The 18635-nt window shown below is 46.1% G+C and overlaps 1 protein-coding gene and 1 long non-coding RNA gene across 4 annotated transcripts in view; one reads left to right on the forward strand and one right to left on the reverse strand.

Annotated features, from left to right (window-relative positions):
• LOC142924034 (uncharacterized) overlaps positions 1–18635 on the forward strand; it is a 43817-nt gene that overhangs the window by 10757 nt on the left and 14425 nt on the right. The window lies entirely within an intron of this gene.
• Positions 241–17535, reverse strand: UPK3A (uroplakin 3A). Of its 2 annotated transcripts, none has more exons than XM_032949218.2 (7): positions 17230–17535; positions 15320–15475; positions 11758–12004; positions 9407–9498; positions 5415–5550; positions 4277–4439; positions 241–2738 (listed from the first exon to the last, which is right to left on the reverse strand). In XM_032949218.2, the coding sequence occupies exons 1-6, from the start codon at positions 17300–17302 to the stop codon at positions 4295–4297; spliced, it is 849 nt and encodes a 282-aa protein (XP_032805109.1). In that variant the 5' UTR covers positions 17303–17535; the 3' UTR covers positions 241–2738; positions 4277–4294. The 2 variants fall into 2 exon arrangements, with proteins under 2 accessions (XP_032805109.1, XP_032805108.1); XM_032949217.2 differs by having other exon boundaries at positions 4277–4442; positions 17230–17533.

Consider the following 18635-nt stretch of genomic DNA (forward strand, 5'->3'; position numbering starts at 1 on the left):
CAATCGCCGGTGTAGCGAGGAAGTATGGTCAAACAAACATTGTGACCCAAAAGGTGTCGGGGGGGGGGGGGGGTGAGACCTTCATCCAGCAGTGGATTGACATAGAACCGTAACATTACAAAGGATTCATTAAGGATCGAGCCATATTGTCTGCCTTCATACAAACTGCCTTTAACAGGTTGTCGTCTTACAAAGTATCTACGCCTGTACACTTGTAATTGAGACGAGTTACCTCTACAAAATAGTTCCAAGTTTTACTCTCATAAAACCAGTTAAACCACAGTATATAAGCAGCGATTAATTGCGCACGCAAATATGAACACAATTTGCGGAAGAAAAAAAAACATGCCGTCATCCTGCTGAAGTGGTTAAAACCAAATTATATTTTTTGTGTCACGGACAAAAACACTTAATAAAAAAGGCATTTGAGAACTGCAGTAAATACCCATAAGCCTTTGGGTGGCAAAGCACCACCACGTGGAGTGACAGGAGCTCAGACTGTCGGGCTAATACAACGCCTGTTTAATCAGAATCGTTATTTATCCTAGATAAATCCGATGAGCTATGAAGCGCTTTTTCACAGAGGTCCAGTCATTGCTAGGTGCAATTACTGGCGATACGTCGTACTCGAATTGTAAATGTTGTGGGTTGTACTAGTAATAAATTGGCATATTTTGTTCGTGATAAACCTTGATAATTGGCTATGCAGGGTGGTGGCGGGTTTAACGACTCATTCATATTTACGTGATCTAACCCAAAAATCTCTAATCGATGTTAACAGACCGGGCAGTCGTGGCAAGGCTGGCCAAACCAACCAAAAGCTTAGGGAAACCCATATTATTCAAGGGACATTGGATTGAGGCAGAAAACAGGAGTGAACATCAACTACCAGCTCAAATAAATCCTAATGAACACAACACGTGAATTAACATTAAAAAGACAGTAATAATTATTTACATTTGTAAGGACGCATTTCACCCAGAGATCCCAAGGCATCGCCCGCTTCTCTCATCTCACTGCGTCTGTATCTACTGTATCCACCATCTCACTTGGATTTTGTAAATTGAAAGGGGGGGGGGGGGGGGGAGGATTCTGAGACTGTGGCCACGGGACCGAGAATTCTTGGGCTTTTCCAAAACCTCTGGTCTCGCGGAGCGCGGCACTGTTGAATTGAAGAACGTGTTGGCTTAAAGGCACGACCATCCCTACTTCCCACGGTGAATCTTAAATGTTTAAGCCGACTAGCTGCGGTCGGCAAGTTAGGCAGAATCGGATTGGACAGTGTTGGCGAGTTTTATTGGAAACATTCTTAGGGAAAGCCAATTCTACATTTAAAAAAAAAAACTTAAGGTTTTTAATATAAAACTTTACTTGGGTTGCCATCTGTCCCTTGTTCCATCAGGATTCATCCATTGGCGATAGCTGACATGGGAAATCTGCAAGTGTTCCCGGAACACTGAAAGTCACGGTTTTGGTACGTTGTAAAATAGTGATATCGTAATCGTACAATAGTAAAACTTCAAACGATGCACAATAACATTTACAGTACTGTGCGTCTCCACTCCTCTGACATTGCTATTTTACTTCCCATGTCCTGGCTTTTTTTTGTACCTCACAAGGTGGCAACTCCCCCCTCCCCGACATACGTACACACATACGTATGGTGATCATCAATTTTGTTCAGTCGGCTAACTGCAATTGGTAAGCAGAAACCCAACCAAGTCGTAGTCCGGAGGAGCCTTAGGCGAGTTTTACAGACATTTGTAAAAAGAGCAGTTTCCAATTTTTTTTTTAATAAACGAGTTCAACACTGCCGTAACCTCACGCTAAGAAAATGCCATCTTGTTCCGGTAAACAAGTTGAGCAGAACCAGGTCAAGCGTCGTGTCACGGGACAGCCTCGAGACGAGCACGAGGAGCTGCGCTTTTGTGAAGAGACGTTTCGATTTCAACGAAAAGATTCACTGCAACCATTTGGAGCAAAACCATCCACGGCACGGGGGGGGGGGGGGGGTAATCAAGAAATCTCTCAAGAAAACATTTTAAAAAGCCACCCACAGGCACTTGATTTGATTTTTTTTTAAATTTGGCTTAATGGTTGCACTGAACTGGATGTGTTTGTACAAAGTTGCCATTAAAATTCAATGTACCATCATTGAATTTAGGAATTCATGGTCGAATATTTTAATAACCGAGGGCTCCCCCCCCCCACTCCCCTCTAGTGGAGGCCCCTTCCACCCGCAGTGGCCTAAGAAAGCAATTGCAGGACTGCGCCTACACCTTTGTTCAGCTTTTCTTTGAAAGGAAAGATCAAACTTTTAGTTTTACTTACAATATGATTTACTAATACTGGTGTTATAGCTTTTTTGTTTAAAATACATGGGCCATTTTACAGAGGATAAAACATGTTTCAAGAATATTGCAACCATTATACCAACTGATGAATATGAAGCAAATTAAAATGCAGAGCGTATACAATTCCTAAAGTAAGAATATTAAACACCAAAGGAAACCGTGTGAAATTAAATGAAGCAATTTAAAACGAAGGGGTTACACACTGCCAACGTCACTTACAGCACCGTATATGCCAAAAGAGAAATACGATTAAAGGAGATATTTAATAAATGCCATTGGATGTTTAGGCATTGACTCTCGAGGGAAAGTTTAGTTGAGGAGCAAGCGCCTTCCCCGTTCTTTCGAAGCACATGGCATCCACGCTCCCACAGCTTCACTTGCTCCCTGGAAGAGACACGTGCACACAACGCCCACCACCCACACAAACACAAAGATCAATGACAAAGATCCCTCCTGCCGTGCAGGGCTTTTAAGATTAATTAAGACAACACCTATTAAGAGGCCAGCATGGCACATGATGTGCTGGGGTGGCCATCATTACGCCCGGCCACCTTTGTCTCCCCAGTGCTGATGTTGCTCACATCGCACCAGGTACTGATTTTAAGGCTGAGTTGACCTAGGGGAGGGGCCAGGACACGTTCAAAATATTACACCACCAATGTTATTGGTCGCGAGTGGGAACTCAACTGGGGTCGCTGGGTTCATAGTGCAGTGCGTCATCCAGTACACTACCGCTCTCTACTCCATCGTTATGTATGTACGTGAATGAGCAATCATTAAATTAGATCCACATTTTTTACGAAGCTACCGTGAACAAAAAAGTCATAACATCCAACAGAAGAGGGCGTTTGGTGATAAGCGAGCAAATTGTTACCGGCACAGTCGTAAGTGATATTATTTCAGCACATCGCAAAATAACTTTTAAGATCTCAATTAATAATTTCCACAACGCTGGAAGCAATTCCGGTTGCTGTGGCAGGTTTGGTTTTTGTTAATCAGCCACAACACCGGGAATGGCCACAATGGGTGAATTTTCTAAGGAGCGTGCAACTTCTTCAGTAAGAATCCAGCAGCAATCTCACACCGAGTTACCTCTCGTGGCCATCCTTTCTTTTTTAATCTTTGAACTATCATTCCAAAGTCACGCTCGTCTTGTTCGCGTCGCAAGGCCAACGAATTTCCCATTCGGAACTCTAGCAGCTGGCAGTGCACCACCTTGTGATGAAGTTCTCCCCTCGTATTTCGTCGTACGACGACTCGACTTGTAGCGTCATTTTTTTCCCCTTCCAGTGATGCAAACATCTTTTGACTTGCAGAGTTTATTAAATCACATGCCAATCAAATATGTCAGAGATGATATAACTTAATGCTACAATTATTATTTTTTTCTCTTGCAGTCATTGGTGATCGGGCTGAAACCATTGTGGTTCGCCACACTTTGATGCTCTGACACCGCATTCACCAAGTCAACCTTTGGTATGGCACATGTGCAAACCAAGACTTAAATCTTGCCTGTGGTCCAAAGCATTGGGTGCATTTTCAAATGGCAGTGGACCGCAAATAAGGGAGTTTCCAGACCTTGGGGGCATCAGAGGAGAGCGAGTGACCTCCCCCTCCTACTGAGCATAGGTTCTCACTGGCGGCTTAAACGCAAAGCCTTGGCGTGGCTGGAGTGGAGAGAGTGCGGGCGCGTGGAGAGCGAGATAAGGCGAGGAGGAGAATTAATTGACATTAAACACAGAAGACTAAGATAGTGGAGCGAGCAACACGTACGGTAACACGCCTGCCCTCGGGCCGTCTCAGCTACTTTACGAGTCGGAGAAATCGATGGGGGGTACACCGTGGGTAACAGGTTGTGGCGAAGGGCATTCGGAAAAGCTGGGGTGGCGGGGGTGGGCGGGCACGGGGGTTGCCGTTCTCACCCGACATGCCCGGCGAGATTATTGGTAGCGTTCAGGCTTCGCGGGAGGGGCGTTGTCGTCTTCCCCGTAGCCCTTGTTGGTGTAGTGCGTCTTGTAGGCCGAGTGGACCGTCCTCAAGGGGGGAGCTTCCACCTGGGTCGGCTTGGTCAGCTCCTGGGTGTCGCTGCTAAGGGGGACACAGGGGCGGGGGGCACGAGACCCGAAACGTCGTCAGGACGCGCTGCTGCCTTCTCCTCTCGGGACGTGAAGATGGCAGACCCCTGGTAAACCTGAACTCGAAACTTATTTTTCATCGCACGCAGCCAACTGTGCTAAATCGGGAGGCAGGCAGAAGTAATTCTAACAACTCGCCCTCCTCCCAGCAATTCATCGAATTGTTACGAGGATTTAGGGTCACGGTTTGATTAAATAAAATGTTTGTCTCGTTCGAATTGGTTTTGTTTTCCCAATTAGTTTAAATGTGAGTGTACCCTTTATGGAGCGTCGCACAATGTGTAAATAACCTCCTTGACGTTTATCTGTGTATCCAGCCGTTTTAAATGTTGCAACCGTTGCTCCATATCCGATAACGGCGGTCTTTATGCCGTAATGCCTGCATGAATTCATGCCAGAGCCGTGTGATTGGTGTTGCACACTCCTGCTGGGGGAAGCGATTTCACGAAAGGAATCCACTTCGTTGAGCTATCATTTGCGGTCAGGTTAGTTCCAAGAAAAATAGCTACATAGATCAGTGGTGTCTTTTTTTTTCTATCACATCACGGTATCTTTAATGTGCATTGTGAAGCAGACAGCTCGAATCTTGCGGTTGATGCGCACCGTCGCTATTAAACAGGGAGGTCGCCAGACCCAAACCGCAAGCCTCTGCAACAAGCACTGAACTCGCTTTCTGCCGAGCCACGTCACCGAAGCATGCCAACCCCCGTGACAACTCGCCGCTTTACATCTGAGAAATATATCTATACGACTGTGGGCCTTACCTGGTAACGTAGTTTAATTTATACTTTTAAGTTCACGTTGCCGACGGGTTTGGCTGTCCGTCCGCAGCCACCAACCACTCCCCCCCCCCCCGCCCCCCCCATGTAAACGCGTGCGGTGCGCGCGTGCCGATGATCCGTGCGCGCGAAAGCACCCCGCTCACCTGCACGCCTTGAAGATGACCACCAGGAGGAGTGCGGCGAGCAGCAGGAAGAGCAGCGTGCTGAGGACGGCGGTAACCACCACCATCCCACCCGTGCGTTTGCCGGGCCACGTGTTGATGGTGCTGGCCGCTGGCGCTAGGCTCGTCGAGTCGGTGGGGGGAGGGGAGGGGGAGCGGTGGCGTAGCGGTTAGCGCGCTAGAAAATCCGGGGACCCGAGTTCGATTCCCGCTCACGGGCAACACCCGCGACAATTATCTGAACTGGTCGTGGGTCTCCCCTAGGTCGACTCGGCCTCAAATGAGTACCTGGTGCAGTGTGTAAAGGTCACCAAAAGGGAGGACACAAAGGCGACCGGGAGTGGTGCTGGCCTCATGCCCTCGTGTGCCGTGTTGGCCTTCATAGGTGCTCGCTAACAGAACTTTTCTCAAGTCTGTTAACGCGACATGGGGGATCTTTGTCTTTGTGGGGCGGGAAGGTTCGCTCAACTTAGTTTAGTCGTGAATACATGTTACAAATCTATGTCAGGCGGATCTACAAACTTTCCAGGGAGGGATGGAGGTGGAGGGGGTGCAGTCCCAAAATGTCAAGCTTTTTTAAAGAAGACCCCACAATAATAAATGTATTTTATCTGGTAAAAAAAAAAAATCTATAAAATACCAATTGCCAGGGTCCTTTGGATCTGCCATTGCTACAAATGGTCAATAATAGAAATAAGAATGGGAATTGTTGAACTCCCTAGAGTATTTGGCTGCTATAAATTTCCACATAAGCCACTTCATTGAGCGATCATTTGTGGCCAGGTCGCTTCTGAAAGAAGAGCTGTATAGCTCAGTGGGCCTTACCTGGTAAAATAAACAATATATAGTTTCGTTTTAACTGGTGGAGGTCACATAACCTCCGAGAATGCTGCCTTCTTGAAATCCCAGCTGCAAAACCGATCTTTTAACAAAGAAACTCCACCTAGTCCTAAGTCAGAAAGAGAGCCTTTGATGCGTTTTACAGGATACATTTGTAAAAGGGCAGTTTCCATTTTTTTAAATAAACACGTTTTCAACATATTTATTTTAGCTCAAATTCTGCCACACCCAGTTCTTTCTTTAATAAGTCCTTTTCATTCATCGCACGTTGAGACTGTGAACGATGCCTTATAAATGCAATTAATATACATTTTGAGGGTTGAGTCTTATAAAGGCAAAACTGTACAGTATGTCAACATAAAAAGTGACAAATCGAGAAAAAATAATAAGTTTGCCGACTGGTTGGTCGACACTTGCACAGTATATCAATTTGGGTAAACCTCAGATATGGAGGCTCCTTGCAATTGGAACACTTGGTCGCCAATGACAAGACATTGCAACGTCATTTATTTAAGCATGAAAGCAGAATTAATTCTCAAGACTCATCAGGCGGGTCCTGGATTGGGTTGTGTTGGCCAATTCTATTTTAAAGGAGCGCTTGGATTCATGCGGAAGGAGATAACTCACTCCGCAGAGATGGGTTCACAAACTCGCTTGCGTTACTACGATTTCCTAGCCACCTCACGACCCATTTGGGTTTTCGATTTTCACGAGTACCTCCCGTCAACCACCAACCCTTGCGCCCTTCTATGCGTGGCCGAGCTGTTAACACATCTGCCTCCTCAATCAGCAGTACTGGAGGTCACGCAAAGGATAATTTCCCTTAAAGGGAAAACCAAAAGCCCGGTGTGAAATGTAAAAAAAAAATAACAGCATCCATACTGGGTCAATAACGAATTACCGCATTTGTCACTCATTAGATGGAAAATAAGAGCCGAGACCTGCATAATTCACGAGGTCGAGTTATTATGAACCGCACACACTTTGCAAAGGTTCGTGTACATCTGCGAGACTCTTCATATGTATTTCCACAACCACCGATGAAATAGCGAACACTCGGACAAATGACAGCAAACGCCGTTCAATGCGCGAGAGCATTAACGGAGAGAGACAAAATACAATTAACCACCATTTCCAGACGCCCGGGAAGTCGAGCTCCAAAATAACAGGCGTCAATAAATGTCCACGACACGGTGCAGATTGAAAAGAGATTGAGGCAGACATTTATGACACTCAACTTAGAGGATTAAATAGTTTAAGCGATTCAGATTTTAAAAAAGAGAGAAATCTAAGAACGTGAACCACTTGGTATATAACCTTTATGGTTACGACCACAATTTACACGCTTGTAAAATTTCCTCGGCCAAATTATTATTATATTATTCATGTCCAGTGTAAAAATATATAAAAGCAGGCGCGGTTCCTCCACTAGGGGCGTTGGGGCGTCGCCCCATCAAGCAACAGGAGATGCGATGTAATATTTCTAATATAAAAACACTTTCCTATAAATAGTTTTGTTGTGTTGAAAGTAATACAAATATAATTATTCTTTCAACGTGAATTGCATTATGAAGAAAACATTTGAAGTTGTTCATATTAGAAACCGCTGCAACACCAATCCGATTTGTGCCTTGGGGAGGTCTCAGGGTGGCTGTGAAGGCGTCCGAGTGAGAGATTTCCCGTCATTCATTGCAATGAGCTTCGCAATTTAGCCGCGCCGTTTGAGACTCATTTGGGGCGGTGGAAAAGGCACCCATGGCTGTAATGACGATGTCACAACGCTAAGTTGCACTGTCCAAATATAGCAGGGCATGGCCTACACGCTCTAGGAGGGAACAATAGCAATGGCGATTGACAGCAGGTGCAGTAAACGAAGAATTAGCAGCGAACGCTGTGGGAGTCACTCCTAAATGGTCCATTTGAAAGGATGAAAGGGTTGTGTAGTGTGAGCCTCGAGGGTCATGGAGACAACATTTGAGTGCTGTTGTTTTATCGTCTTTGGTTCTTTCGGTAAAGTCACGTAGAATGAGAATAAAATAATAAATTGATAAAATAAAATAACACAATAATATCATTGCAGTCACGAAAGCTTTAAATCGAAATTGCTGTTGTTTTGTTTCGTATTTTTTATAAACGCCTACCGTTGGTAGATACAGTTATGTCACTTTCACGGGAAGGCCATTATAACATGACGAGGTTTTTCTTAATTAGAACACCATATTTTTCAGAGGTTACTCACAACAGCCCCACCTAGTAGAAATGTCACGGAGCCACCACTGTATAAAAACCATCCAAAATTTCTGGGAGGCTCAGCCCAGGGGGACACTTAGTGATCTGGCAGCCCCGCCCATTTTTTTTAACATAACCACGCCCATTAAATCAAGAGTCCCCGCCCACAGTTAAGTGGATTCACTCCGACGTGAGCAGAGCCCCACTTGCTCAGACGCTGCCCCCCACTCGTTTACCAAATCCCCAACCACTACTCACGTAGTCCCACCACCCTTGGCCCAGAATCGAGAGAAATTCCCAAAGGTATTTGAGAGCAGCCTTTCCAAAACTGCCATGGGGACCAATCCCAGCCACACCAGGGAAGGTCTGCTAAATCGCATAAGGACAGTGGCCAATTACAATTAAAAACGAACACTCCAATTAATTAAATTAGGAAAAGCACCAGGTGAGTGTGGACTTAATACAGGTTCTTACAAGTTGAATCGCGTAAAAATATAAATGTGCCGTTAAACCCGCCACCACCCGACACAGCCAATTAGTAAAGGTTGTCACAAACAGAACGTGCCAATCCGTTACTAGTACAGCACACCGGTGTGTTGGAGAGCCAAGCCACAACATTTACAATCAGAGTGCGACGTTTCACTTGTAATTACAACCAGCGTCATCAGGCAACAACCAGATTTGTGGAAAAGTCTACCTGTTTCGTGACACCCCTTACGAATTGGCTGTGTCGTGTGGTGGTGGGTTTAACGACACATTTACGCAATCTAACCCAAATAAAAAAACTTGTATTATGATTTTGGTTGTGAAAGCCTGTGTTAAACCGAGTTGTGCACTGTACGGAGGTTAATAGAGAGGGCGTTATGGAGTGTTGATTGGAACACGTCATGTTTAGTGTTACTCACATTTCTTTGTGGAGACAGGGTCTGACCAGGGAGTTTGATCCACAATAGTTCTGGGAAATTGGGGAGATTCTTCCGAAAGTGTATATTTCACTCTGCAATAAAAAGCATCAACATAAGACAATTGCCGTGAAGAATATAGTATTTCTATAGAAAATATAAACAGATGATTTTACCATTTGCATAACAAGCGCCACATTTCCAGGATAGCTTTCTTGACATTCATATTTTTCATTAACGAATCTTGTCCTATGCAGCAGTAGTAATTTAACACAAAGCATGCTGCATCACTGACCACTGCAAAACAAGTGTTGAACACTTGGATGGCTTTCGTGATTAAATACCGTAATAATAATGTATTCTAGTATCTGTTTCACACGTAGGCTTTCGCGACCAATATTATTCATAATAAAGGTTTTTGGGTTAGATCGCGTTATTTCTAAATGTGTCGTAACCCTCCACCACCAGACAAGGCCAATCAGCAAAAAAGTGTCACGTTGACAAAAGACAAATGGTTCACTACTTTAGCCCACCGTGTGTTGAAGAGTGGTTCCACAACATTTACAGTTTGAGTACGACGTTTCGCTGGTAATTACATCCAGCATCATTGGACAATTCGCCAGAATGGTAAAGCCCTCACTTGTCGGCAGTGGCAGAACATGCTTGTCAACAAGGACACTCAATTGATTTTGATAACGTTGAAGTGTTGTGCAGAACTAATTATTACTGGCCAATACTTAGAGAATCCATTGAAATTGAGAGAAATATAAATTTAATCGCTCTGACAGCTACAGGCTTAGTGCGGCTTGGAAGCGTATTATTAAATACATTACAATTCCTTATAGGGGGAACACATACTAACGGATTACTAACGTAGCATATAATCACAATAACACACATTACAACAAATTACTAATCTACAACTCATTACTAATCATAACTATTGAGTGATTACCAATCGATTATATAATTACAATACCCCCCCCCTCCGCCTCAAATCACTGCACCTGAATGAGTTAAATGATGACGTCACCCCGCTGCTCGATTTAAGACCGGGAGCAAGTGAGGGCTTTACCATTCTGGCGAATTGCCCGCTGATGCTGGATGTAATTACCAGCGAAACGTCGTACTCAAACTGTAAATGTTGTGGATTCACTCTTCAACACACCGGTGGGCTAAAGTAGTGAACTAATTGTCTTTTTTCAACGTGACTCTTTTGCTGATTGGCCGTGTCGGGTGGTGGAGGGTTATGACACATTTATAAATAACGCGATCTAACCCAAAAACCTTTATTATGTATTCTAGTATCTGTCGACCGAATCGTGAAATGAGGCACGTATTATTGTTACATAATCCAGAACTGTACGGACATTAAGGTACAGTTCATATGAAATTGACCCTGAAAATATAGTACATTGTTCCGGCTGGGCTATACGATTATTTAGGTCATCGTTAATAAGGGTCAAATCACTCAATTATTTGAATGACATATAGGTGGGGGGGGGGGGGGGGGTATCCCCTCCGTTCCCAGATTTGACTGAATGAGAAGTGATTGGAAGAGTTTGACAAGGTCATCGGCATGATCAGCTGCGTCACGCTGGGTTAGCTTGGAGGCGGGCGGGGGCGCTTCCTTTGGGAGCATGGATGTCTGGGCAGCCATCATTAAAAAAGAGAGGGCCCTAAATAGTCGATCACAAAAGAGTAGTTTCTAATTTTGTATTCGATTAAAGCGACTGATATTGTTAGCTCTAAATATTATTTAATCAAATTAATGAAAAATCTATTACTATCCTCAATGCACGCATAAAATCACGAACTCGGGAATAAACTGCTGTATTTTGAACGTACTCAAATTATGTGAAAAATTATCGCCTAAAATTGGACAGGAGGCCGTCACTTCAATCCCAAGCATGAGAGCCCCATGCTAACCAAGACAAAGAAAAAGACCCCCCCCCCCCATATAGCTCTAACAGGCTGTTGGGGCAAGTACTGTTACACGAACACCTATGAAGGCCAGCACGGCACACGACGGCGGGTGGTTAAAACCAATGCCCAGCCGCCTTCGCCTCCCTCGTGGTGACATTTAAACATCGCACAAGGTACTCATTTCATGCCGAGTCGACCGCGGGGAGGCTCAGGACTGGTTCAGATAATCGTCATCGGTGTTGGCCGTAAGCGGGAATCGAACTTGGGTCGCCAGGTTTGTGACGCAGCGCGCTAACGGGTCAGACGACTGCCCCCCATCCCCCCCATCCCATGCCAACCGCGCGCTACGTCACCAGCATTGCTCCCTCCCCCCCGCTTGCCCCACCACGAGGAGGCGTGTCGCCACCGTGTTTGTCGTGCAGATTCACCTGTACTTCATTCCGGGTACGAGCGGTCCGTTGCATACGGACGTACTGGGCCCTATGCTGTTCACGCAGGCCGTGTCGCCGCCCAGACGGAATGTCGCGTTCGTTTTGACAGCCATGGCGTCGTAAATGCTGGGTTGACTTGCACAGTCCGGAACTTTGAATGTGGCTGCCAGGTACGGACTGGGCGACACCGCGTTAGTCCAGTAGGAGGAGAGCACCGCGCCGATTGAGTTGTCGAATGCATAACCTGGAGATAAATTGAGAGACGTTGAATACAAGTTGGCACAAAGCACGCATTCGCACGAATCACGCGTATCCATTGGATTACATGATGCTTTATACATTGCGCATTTGACGTATGGGTAAAAACGCATTTGCATATTTGAAAAGTATTTTGTGCCACCAAAGATTTTGCATGCACTTCCACGAATCTGGTCTATCGCACCGTATGCAAACGCCATGGCCTCCACTACTTTGGAGAAATTTGCAAATGCGGAGGCAACAGATTTGGCCAACATCCTTCTGCGAGCTCTCCACACGAAGTCCAAACCAGTGGCTCGTCACTCAACAGTACAGAGTACAGACCACAGTCCCGCCCCCCGCCCCCCCCCCCCCCCCCGTGACATGTCGGTACCTGGCCTCCACTTAATTTCTGGTGGGAATGGGACCAGAAAAACAAGACAGTCCATGGCTTTCGAACTGAATACAATTAATTTGGGATTACCGAATTAACAACTCATCTGCACTTAACACGTAGTTTTATTATTGAGTGATATACAAACCTTACTCCTTTGGAGGGCCATATGCAGTGTTTCCTCCTACAGGAACACATTGTCTTGCATAACACATTTGATTTCTCGGTAAAATTGGACAGCGAGGGGTAAAAATACACTAGAACTAGGTCTTGTTTTCAAGTCTACTCTCCTGTGAATTCCTCTACCCTGCTTGCAACATTGAGGAATTTTAAACATTTCTTCAAAGCACCTTTGATCCTAATATTTATTTAAAATCTCCACTTCCATTGCAATGAGTCACCAAGTCAACAATGGGTCCCTCTCTTCAATAAAGACACCACACTGCAACATGGCGACCCACAATGCAATGTTCCAGAAACATTCTAAATGTAATTTGAATACAAATAACTATGCATACATAGATGTTTGTTTATTGAAGGGTGTGTTGCTCAATATCCATAATAAAAAAGGTAACTATTTATATGCCAATTTAAAATTGTTCCTTTTCATTATTTTCAGAGCCTCATGGCAGATCATGCACTTTCCACATGATTATTCACTCGACCTCTCTTTCTGTGTGCTTTGAAGAAGGGTCATGACCCAAACCGTCACCTATTATAATGCCTCATTACAGAGGGATATAGTGCCAACCCTTGAGTGCTACATCTTGCTTTCAATCTCAGGTCGGAAGGCATTCAAAATACTTTACCATAAAAAAACTATCATAATTGTCATGCAAGTGCAATTTGAGGGTAATTGCAATGAATTTGACCCCAGATGTCCACGAAAAAATGTGAACACACTTTTTTTCTATGATATCATGTAATTAATACTTGAATGTTCTCCATTGTGAAGTACTACGTGACGAAAATATTGCTGTGAGTGGACTTTTTTTAAACTGGGGTGTAAATTCAGTAGAGTTATGCGAGGAATGTATGAGCGAATGAGCTCCATTTTCAGAATCTTAAAACAAACTATTGGGCGATTCTACATTGGTAGTGGTGGTCAAGCACAAATAACTAAAATTCTGAACGCATTCATCAATAACAACAACACTGCCTTAAATCCCAAAACTTTGGACCGTTGAAGCAAAATTCTTTGTAATCTGCACTCCTTCAAATGGAGAAGTAAAATTACACGAACTCTCTACTGAAGCTAACACCCCCCCACCCTCCCCGGACATTAGCATCTTGCTCCTGAAGGCATATAAATATTTGTTTTTGTAAATCTATAATCAGGTGAAGTATTGGGCGTGGCTTTCTTCAGAGCGAGCGCATTCAAATAAATGGAGCGTATCAATGGCCTTTCGTTGTCGCCCATGTGTGCGCTATGAAGACAGCCCATTGGTCAAAGCGTTGCACATTCATTTTCTTTTTTAGGGCCACGGCGCTGTGGACGACCGTGCCCCCGAGCGTGTGCATGTGCACCCACCGCCAATGCAGTATCACTTAATAATGAATTTAATCCTTAGGTGGATTCGTGATGTCCATTATTCACAGCATCGTGGAGGGATGAAGCTAAGCGAGGTAGAGTGGAAAAGAGTTGGCATCATGGACAAGGTGTGTGTATAGATATATATGTTAAGGATATGGTGTAGAAAGTGTTAAATTACTGCCTCCAACCCTTAACCATTCTGGCCTATGTTGCCATAAACGAGGGGCACTGCCAAAAATGTCGCCGTTTATAAATCGCTCTCCTGGAGAAATAACTCCAAAACGTTAGGATGAACCACAGGCGAGTGGGCAAGACAGCCACGCAATGAGCCTTGCCAACAATTGCCCAAGCTCTGATCTTTTATATACGAGGGTGTAATCAGCCAATTTATTCGTGTTTACAATGTGGCAGGACACCGGAACACCTGGAGCAAACCACGCATGCTTGGGGGAAACACAATCTCATACAGATAGAACTGGGTGGAGTTCACATGAGTAAATGTGCCGCATTCTCCTGGCAAGCCAAGGTATGACCTCAACATTTTGCCATTCACCAACCCTGACTGACGGATGTGCAAAGTTTCCACTGCTGGACGAGGGCCTCCCAATAACATATGGGTCATGTTGGGGAAGAGGGGAGGGGTGATTTGACCGTACTTCACCACACTGGTCAATGCAGATTGTAGAAGGAAGTGCAGCAATGGATGTTGTTGCCCACTACTTGTGTATTTTTTTACAAATATATGTAATTCTTCATTGATGAGGTAAGAAAGACCACACCCGAGTCTGTGCTCTCAGGTTGCTTTGGTGAAAAGTTGGAAACATCCTTGCCCAATTCTGGCCCATCTGGCTCGCAACTTAATACATCTAATAAACGCTACATTTTTTGGAATGCAAGGCTCACATCAGTCTGCAATACACCCTGAGATATGCGTGCTGGTCGTCCATCCACTGGTTCAGGGGTCGGCAACAAAAAAGAGCCATTTTTACTAATTTGGTAAAAAAACGATATTTCAAGAGGTCCATGTCATAGGAATTCGAGACTGTGATCCTTAATAAATAACGTCACAAAACGGTCCTTATAATAAGCCGCATGCAACTACGGATCTGCAGGTTGCCAACCTCAGCCCATGGTCGGCCGACCTCTGCCCACGGTCAAGGAGTTAGCAACCAAAATAATGAGGCTTTTTTTTTTCGAATTTCAAGAGCCGAACTGCAGTCCTTAAATGAGTCTCGCGCAGCTCCAGAGCCGCAGGTTGCCGACCCCCGCGCTATTTTAGTTGATGGGGCCCGACTTCGGTTTAAATGCCGCTTGGCTTCCGAGATAGGGTGCACCTCAGTGGTCTCAGGCCTCCAAAGCCAACGACGATAAGAGGAGGTTCGAGAGCCGCTTACTGTTGTTGGTGATGGACGCGTAGACGTCCACGACGTACTGAGTGGTGGGAACGGGCTTTTGGAACACGCAGAAGGGCTTGGACCACACGATCGTCGTCTCCGTCGGGTTGTACGGAACGGCCGTCGAGCTCACGAGTTGAGGCTTGGTGCCGCTGCCTGAAACCACGAAACACCCCCAATGATAAACACCACATTTGCGCGTTAGAATCCAGTGGGTGCACTCCGCGCGTCTCTGTCTTTGTATAGCGGTTAGCGCAGTGTGCTACGAACCCGGCGACCCGAGTTTGATTCCCACTCACGGCCAACACCAGTGACGATTATCGGAACCGGTCCTGGGCTTCCCCTAGGTCGACTCGGCCTCAAATGAGTTCCTGGTGCAGTGTGTAAACATCGCCACTAGAGAGACAAAGGCGGTCGGACGTGGTGCTGGCCACCCATCCCCTCGTTTGCCATGCCTGCCTTCATAGTTGCTCGCCAACACCACTTGCCCATACAATCCGTTCAAGGCTATACGGGGGATCTTTGTCTGTTTTCTATGCGAGATCACCCCACCCTCCTTAAGCCACAAGGTTTACAGATGATTACATATATTTTTTATTTAATCGAGTAAATTTGGCAAAGTATTGAAGACCATCTTTGCTCAAAAGGAGCGTGGGGTGGCGCGCAGCTTGATTTTCGGCCCCGAGCCAAGTTTAAATTCCACATTTCTATGGCATGGAGCAGTCCAGATAACTTTTTCTACACCCCGGTCAAAAGGTGAAGACGCGGCCCTGCAATTGCCCGCTTATGCTACTGCTGGCTGGAGGCGGCAGATGCGAGTACTCAGATTTTACCCCACTACACTGAAACATGCCGGTTGACGAGCTGCGGCTCAACCCTTCACGCTGCAGCGTGGACAGAGGTGGTGCAGAGAGAGGCTGTAAACAGAGGATTAAAGGAGCTTGTGCCATTGTGTCAACTGGCGCGCCCGGAGACCGCATTGAACTGGCCACCTCTTGGACTGCAAGTCCAGAGTGTTCACCTAATAATTAACACCGCCGTGGGTACCCTCCCTGTCCGTGTGCGTTTGTTGTGAAAATTCCACATTGCTATTTGCAGGGTGGCCGCTTTTTCCGTAGAAGCCTTCAAATATATTTAATGAAATTGTCAGGACCTGCCCCGCTCAACAGAGCATGGGTGGTTTCATCATACCCATTCGGTGGCCGTGATGCCGTGGTGGAAATTCCACACTTATGGTGAAGCCAGTCTCATCCAATGTGGGACCAACCGCAAAAGGTGATGCTAATTATATCATTCCCAGAGTTGATGATGACTCATACAGCTATGGCGTTCATGATTATATGCAGTACATACATATATCCAGAATCATATATTCAGTAGACGTATTTACTGGTTTAACAACATTTGAAGACAGCACGTCCGTATTATAAAGTGCGTTCATTAAATACACAAGAAAAAAAGCACGTTCCATCCAAGCAGTTGTATTTACGGGCGATAAATGCTTTAATGGCTCATCTGTTAAAATCGGTATTGTATTTATTTTGCGTAATTCATGTGACACGTGAATAGTGCTCCAGAGAACAAGATACCGACAAAACGTATACACGCGGTGTTGGGCTGACGCCAAAGCCCAACATTAATGTAAGAATCACATCATCGAGCAGTGTGAAAACGTTAACTTTTAAATGAACCTCTCAAGAGCAAATAAACAAAACGCACAAAAAACAAATCCGCCACGTAAAAAGAGGCCCATTGACCCATAAAAAAAATCACCTGTTATATGTTATCCCTCTACGGAGCAAGTGTTGCCGAGGAACGCGTAGGCAGGGGGATAGCCAGCGAGCACAACATTCACAAGCCATTGCGAGCCAACAAGAACAAGCATTGGCGACGCGAAGTTTCACCCTTACCAAGGACAGCCAATTCCACGCCGGCGACGCACGCCAGGAGAACCACGAAGGCAGCTTCCACTCCGAGGGCCATCGTTCCCTGTCACGTCGCACGCGGCTCGTTTGTCGGCGCTTGCTCCAACCACAGCTTGGGAGATTCGGGGGGGGGGGGGGCGCGTGCCAGCGAACGAACGAACGAGGAGGAGGTGGAGGAGGAGGTGGAGGAGGTGGTGGCGGCGGCGGCGGCGGCGGCGGCGAGCGAGGCGAAGTCGCAAGGAAACCCCCCACCCCTACGCTGTAAAAAGTCGGAACACAAACCCTGTCCGACGAGATCCCAGGGCTTTATAGGGCCACACCCAGAGAACCGGGGGTGGGGGAATGGGCCCTGACATCATCATCATTACATGGCCTGAAACACACCTGTGTCGGCAGCATGTTAACGTCTAAGTCGGTAGCGTTGTCGAAAATAATTATTCAAAAAATAATAGCTAATAAAAGCTTTTTTTTACCCCAGGAAAGCCATGCTGAGTCGTAAGAGTATTTTTCAGGAGGGTTCTTGCGCTAAGGTTTTCATCGTAATATGTTTTCTATTCATCGTGAGATGTTTTGAGACTTTTCGGGTCTCCGTACAGATTAGAAACAGACGGAAGTTTTTCTTTAATTGGGTGCAATTGCGAACAACGGCCATATCAGACGTTAGTACATCATCTAATCGGCATAATCGTTGGTTCGTTGCAGCTCAAAGACTCGGTGCTACAAGTCGTGCGGTTAAGTTAGGAGATGTCCGTGTGTGGGCGTGTGTGCGCTCATGGTGTAGCGGTTAGCGCGCTGCGCTATGAACCCGGCGACCCGAGTTCGATTCCCGCTCACGATTATCTAACCCGGTCCTGGGCCTCCCCTAGGTCGACTCAGCCTCAAATGAGTACCTGGTGCGATGTGTAAACATCGCCACTGGGGAGACAAAGGCGGTCGGGCGTGGTTCTGGCCACCCACCCCCTCGTGTATCGTTCCGGCCTTCATAGGTGCTCGCTAACAGCACTTGCCCCTACAGTCTGTTAAGGCTATACGGGGGATCTGTCGGCATTTGAAGGCCTGAAGACGAGCATGGGAGATTTCGCCGACAATGTGTCCAGGGAGGCACTTCCATATCCGGATAGCAGAGTGAAGGCAGCTCGTTCTGGCAGCTTGGGAGGGGGGCAATGTCGAAAATGTTTACTACACTTGCTGCCCTCCTCGACGCCCACGGGGAAGGGATTCCACCACCACAACGTCTGTGTGTGCGGTGATCCACCAAACCCCTCGCTGCTGCCTCCACCACAATTTTGGATTACAGCAGCCACCGCGTTTGCTATTCTCGACACCATCGTTGCCACCAGCGGCCAAGGGGACATTTTAGCTACGGTGGGCAACGGCCATTGCGAAATCTT

Source organism: Petromyzon marinus, chromosome 7, assembly GCF_048934315.1.
Source record: "Petromyzon marinus isolate PM22_M1 ecotype Great Lakes invasive population chromosome 7, UKy_Petmar_22M1.pri1.0, whole genome shotgun sequence".
Taxonomy (NCBI): Eukaryota; Metazoa; Chordata; class Hyperoartia; order Petromyzontiformes; family Petromyzontidae; genus Petromyzon; species Petromyzon marinus.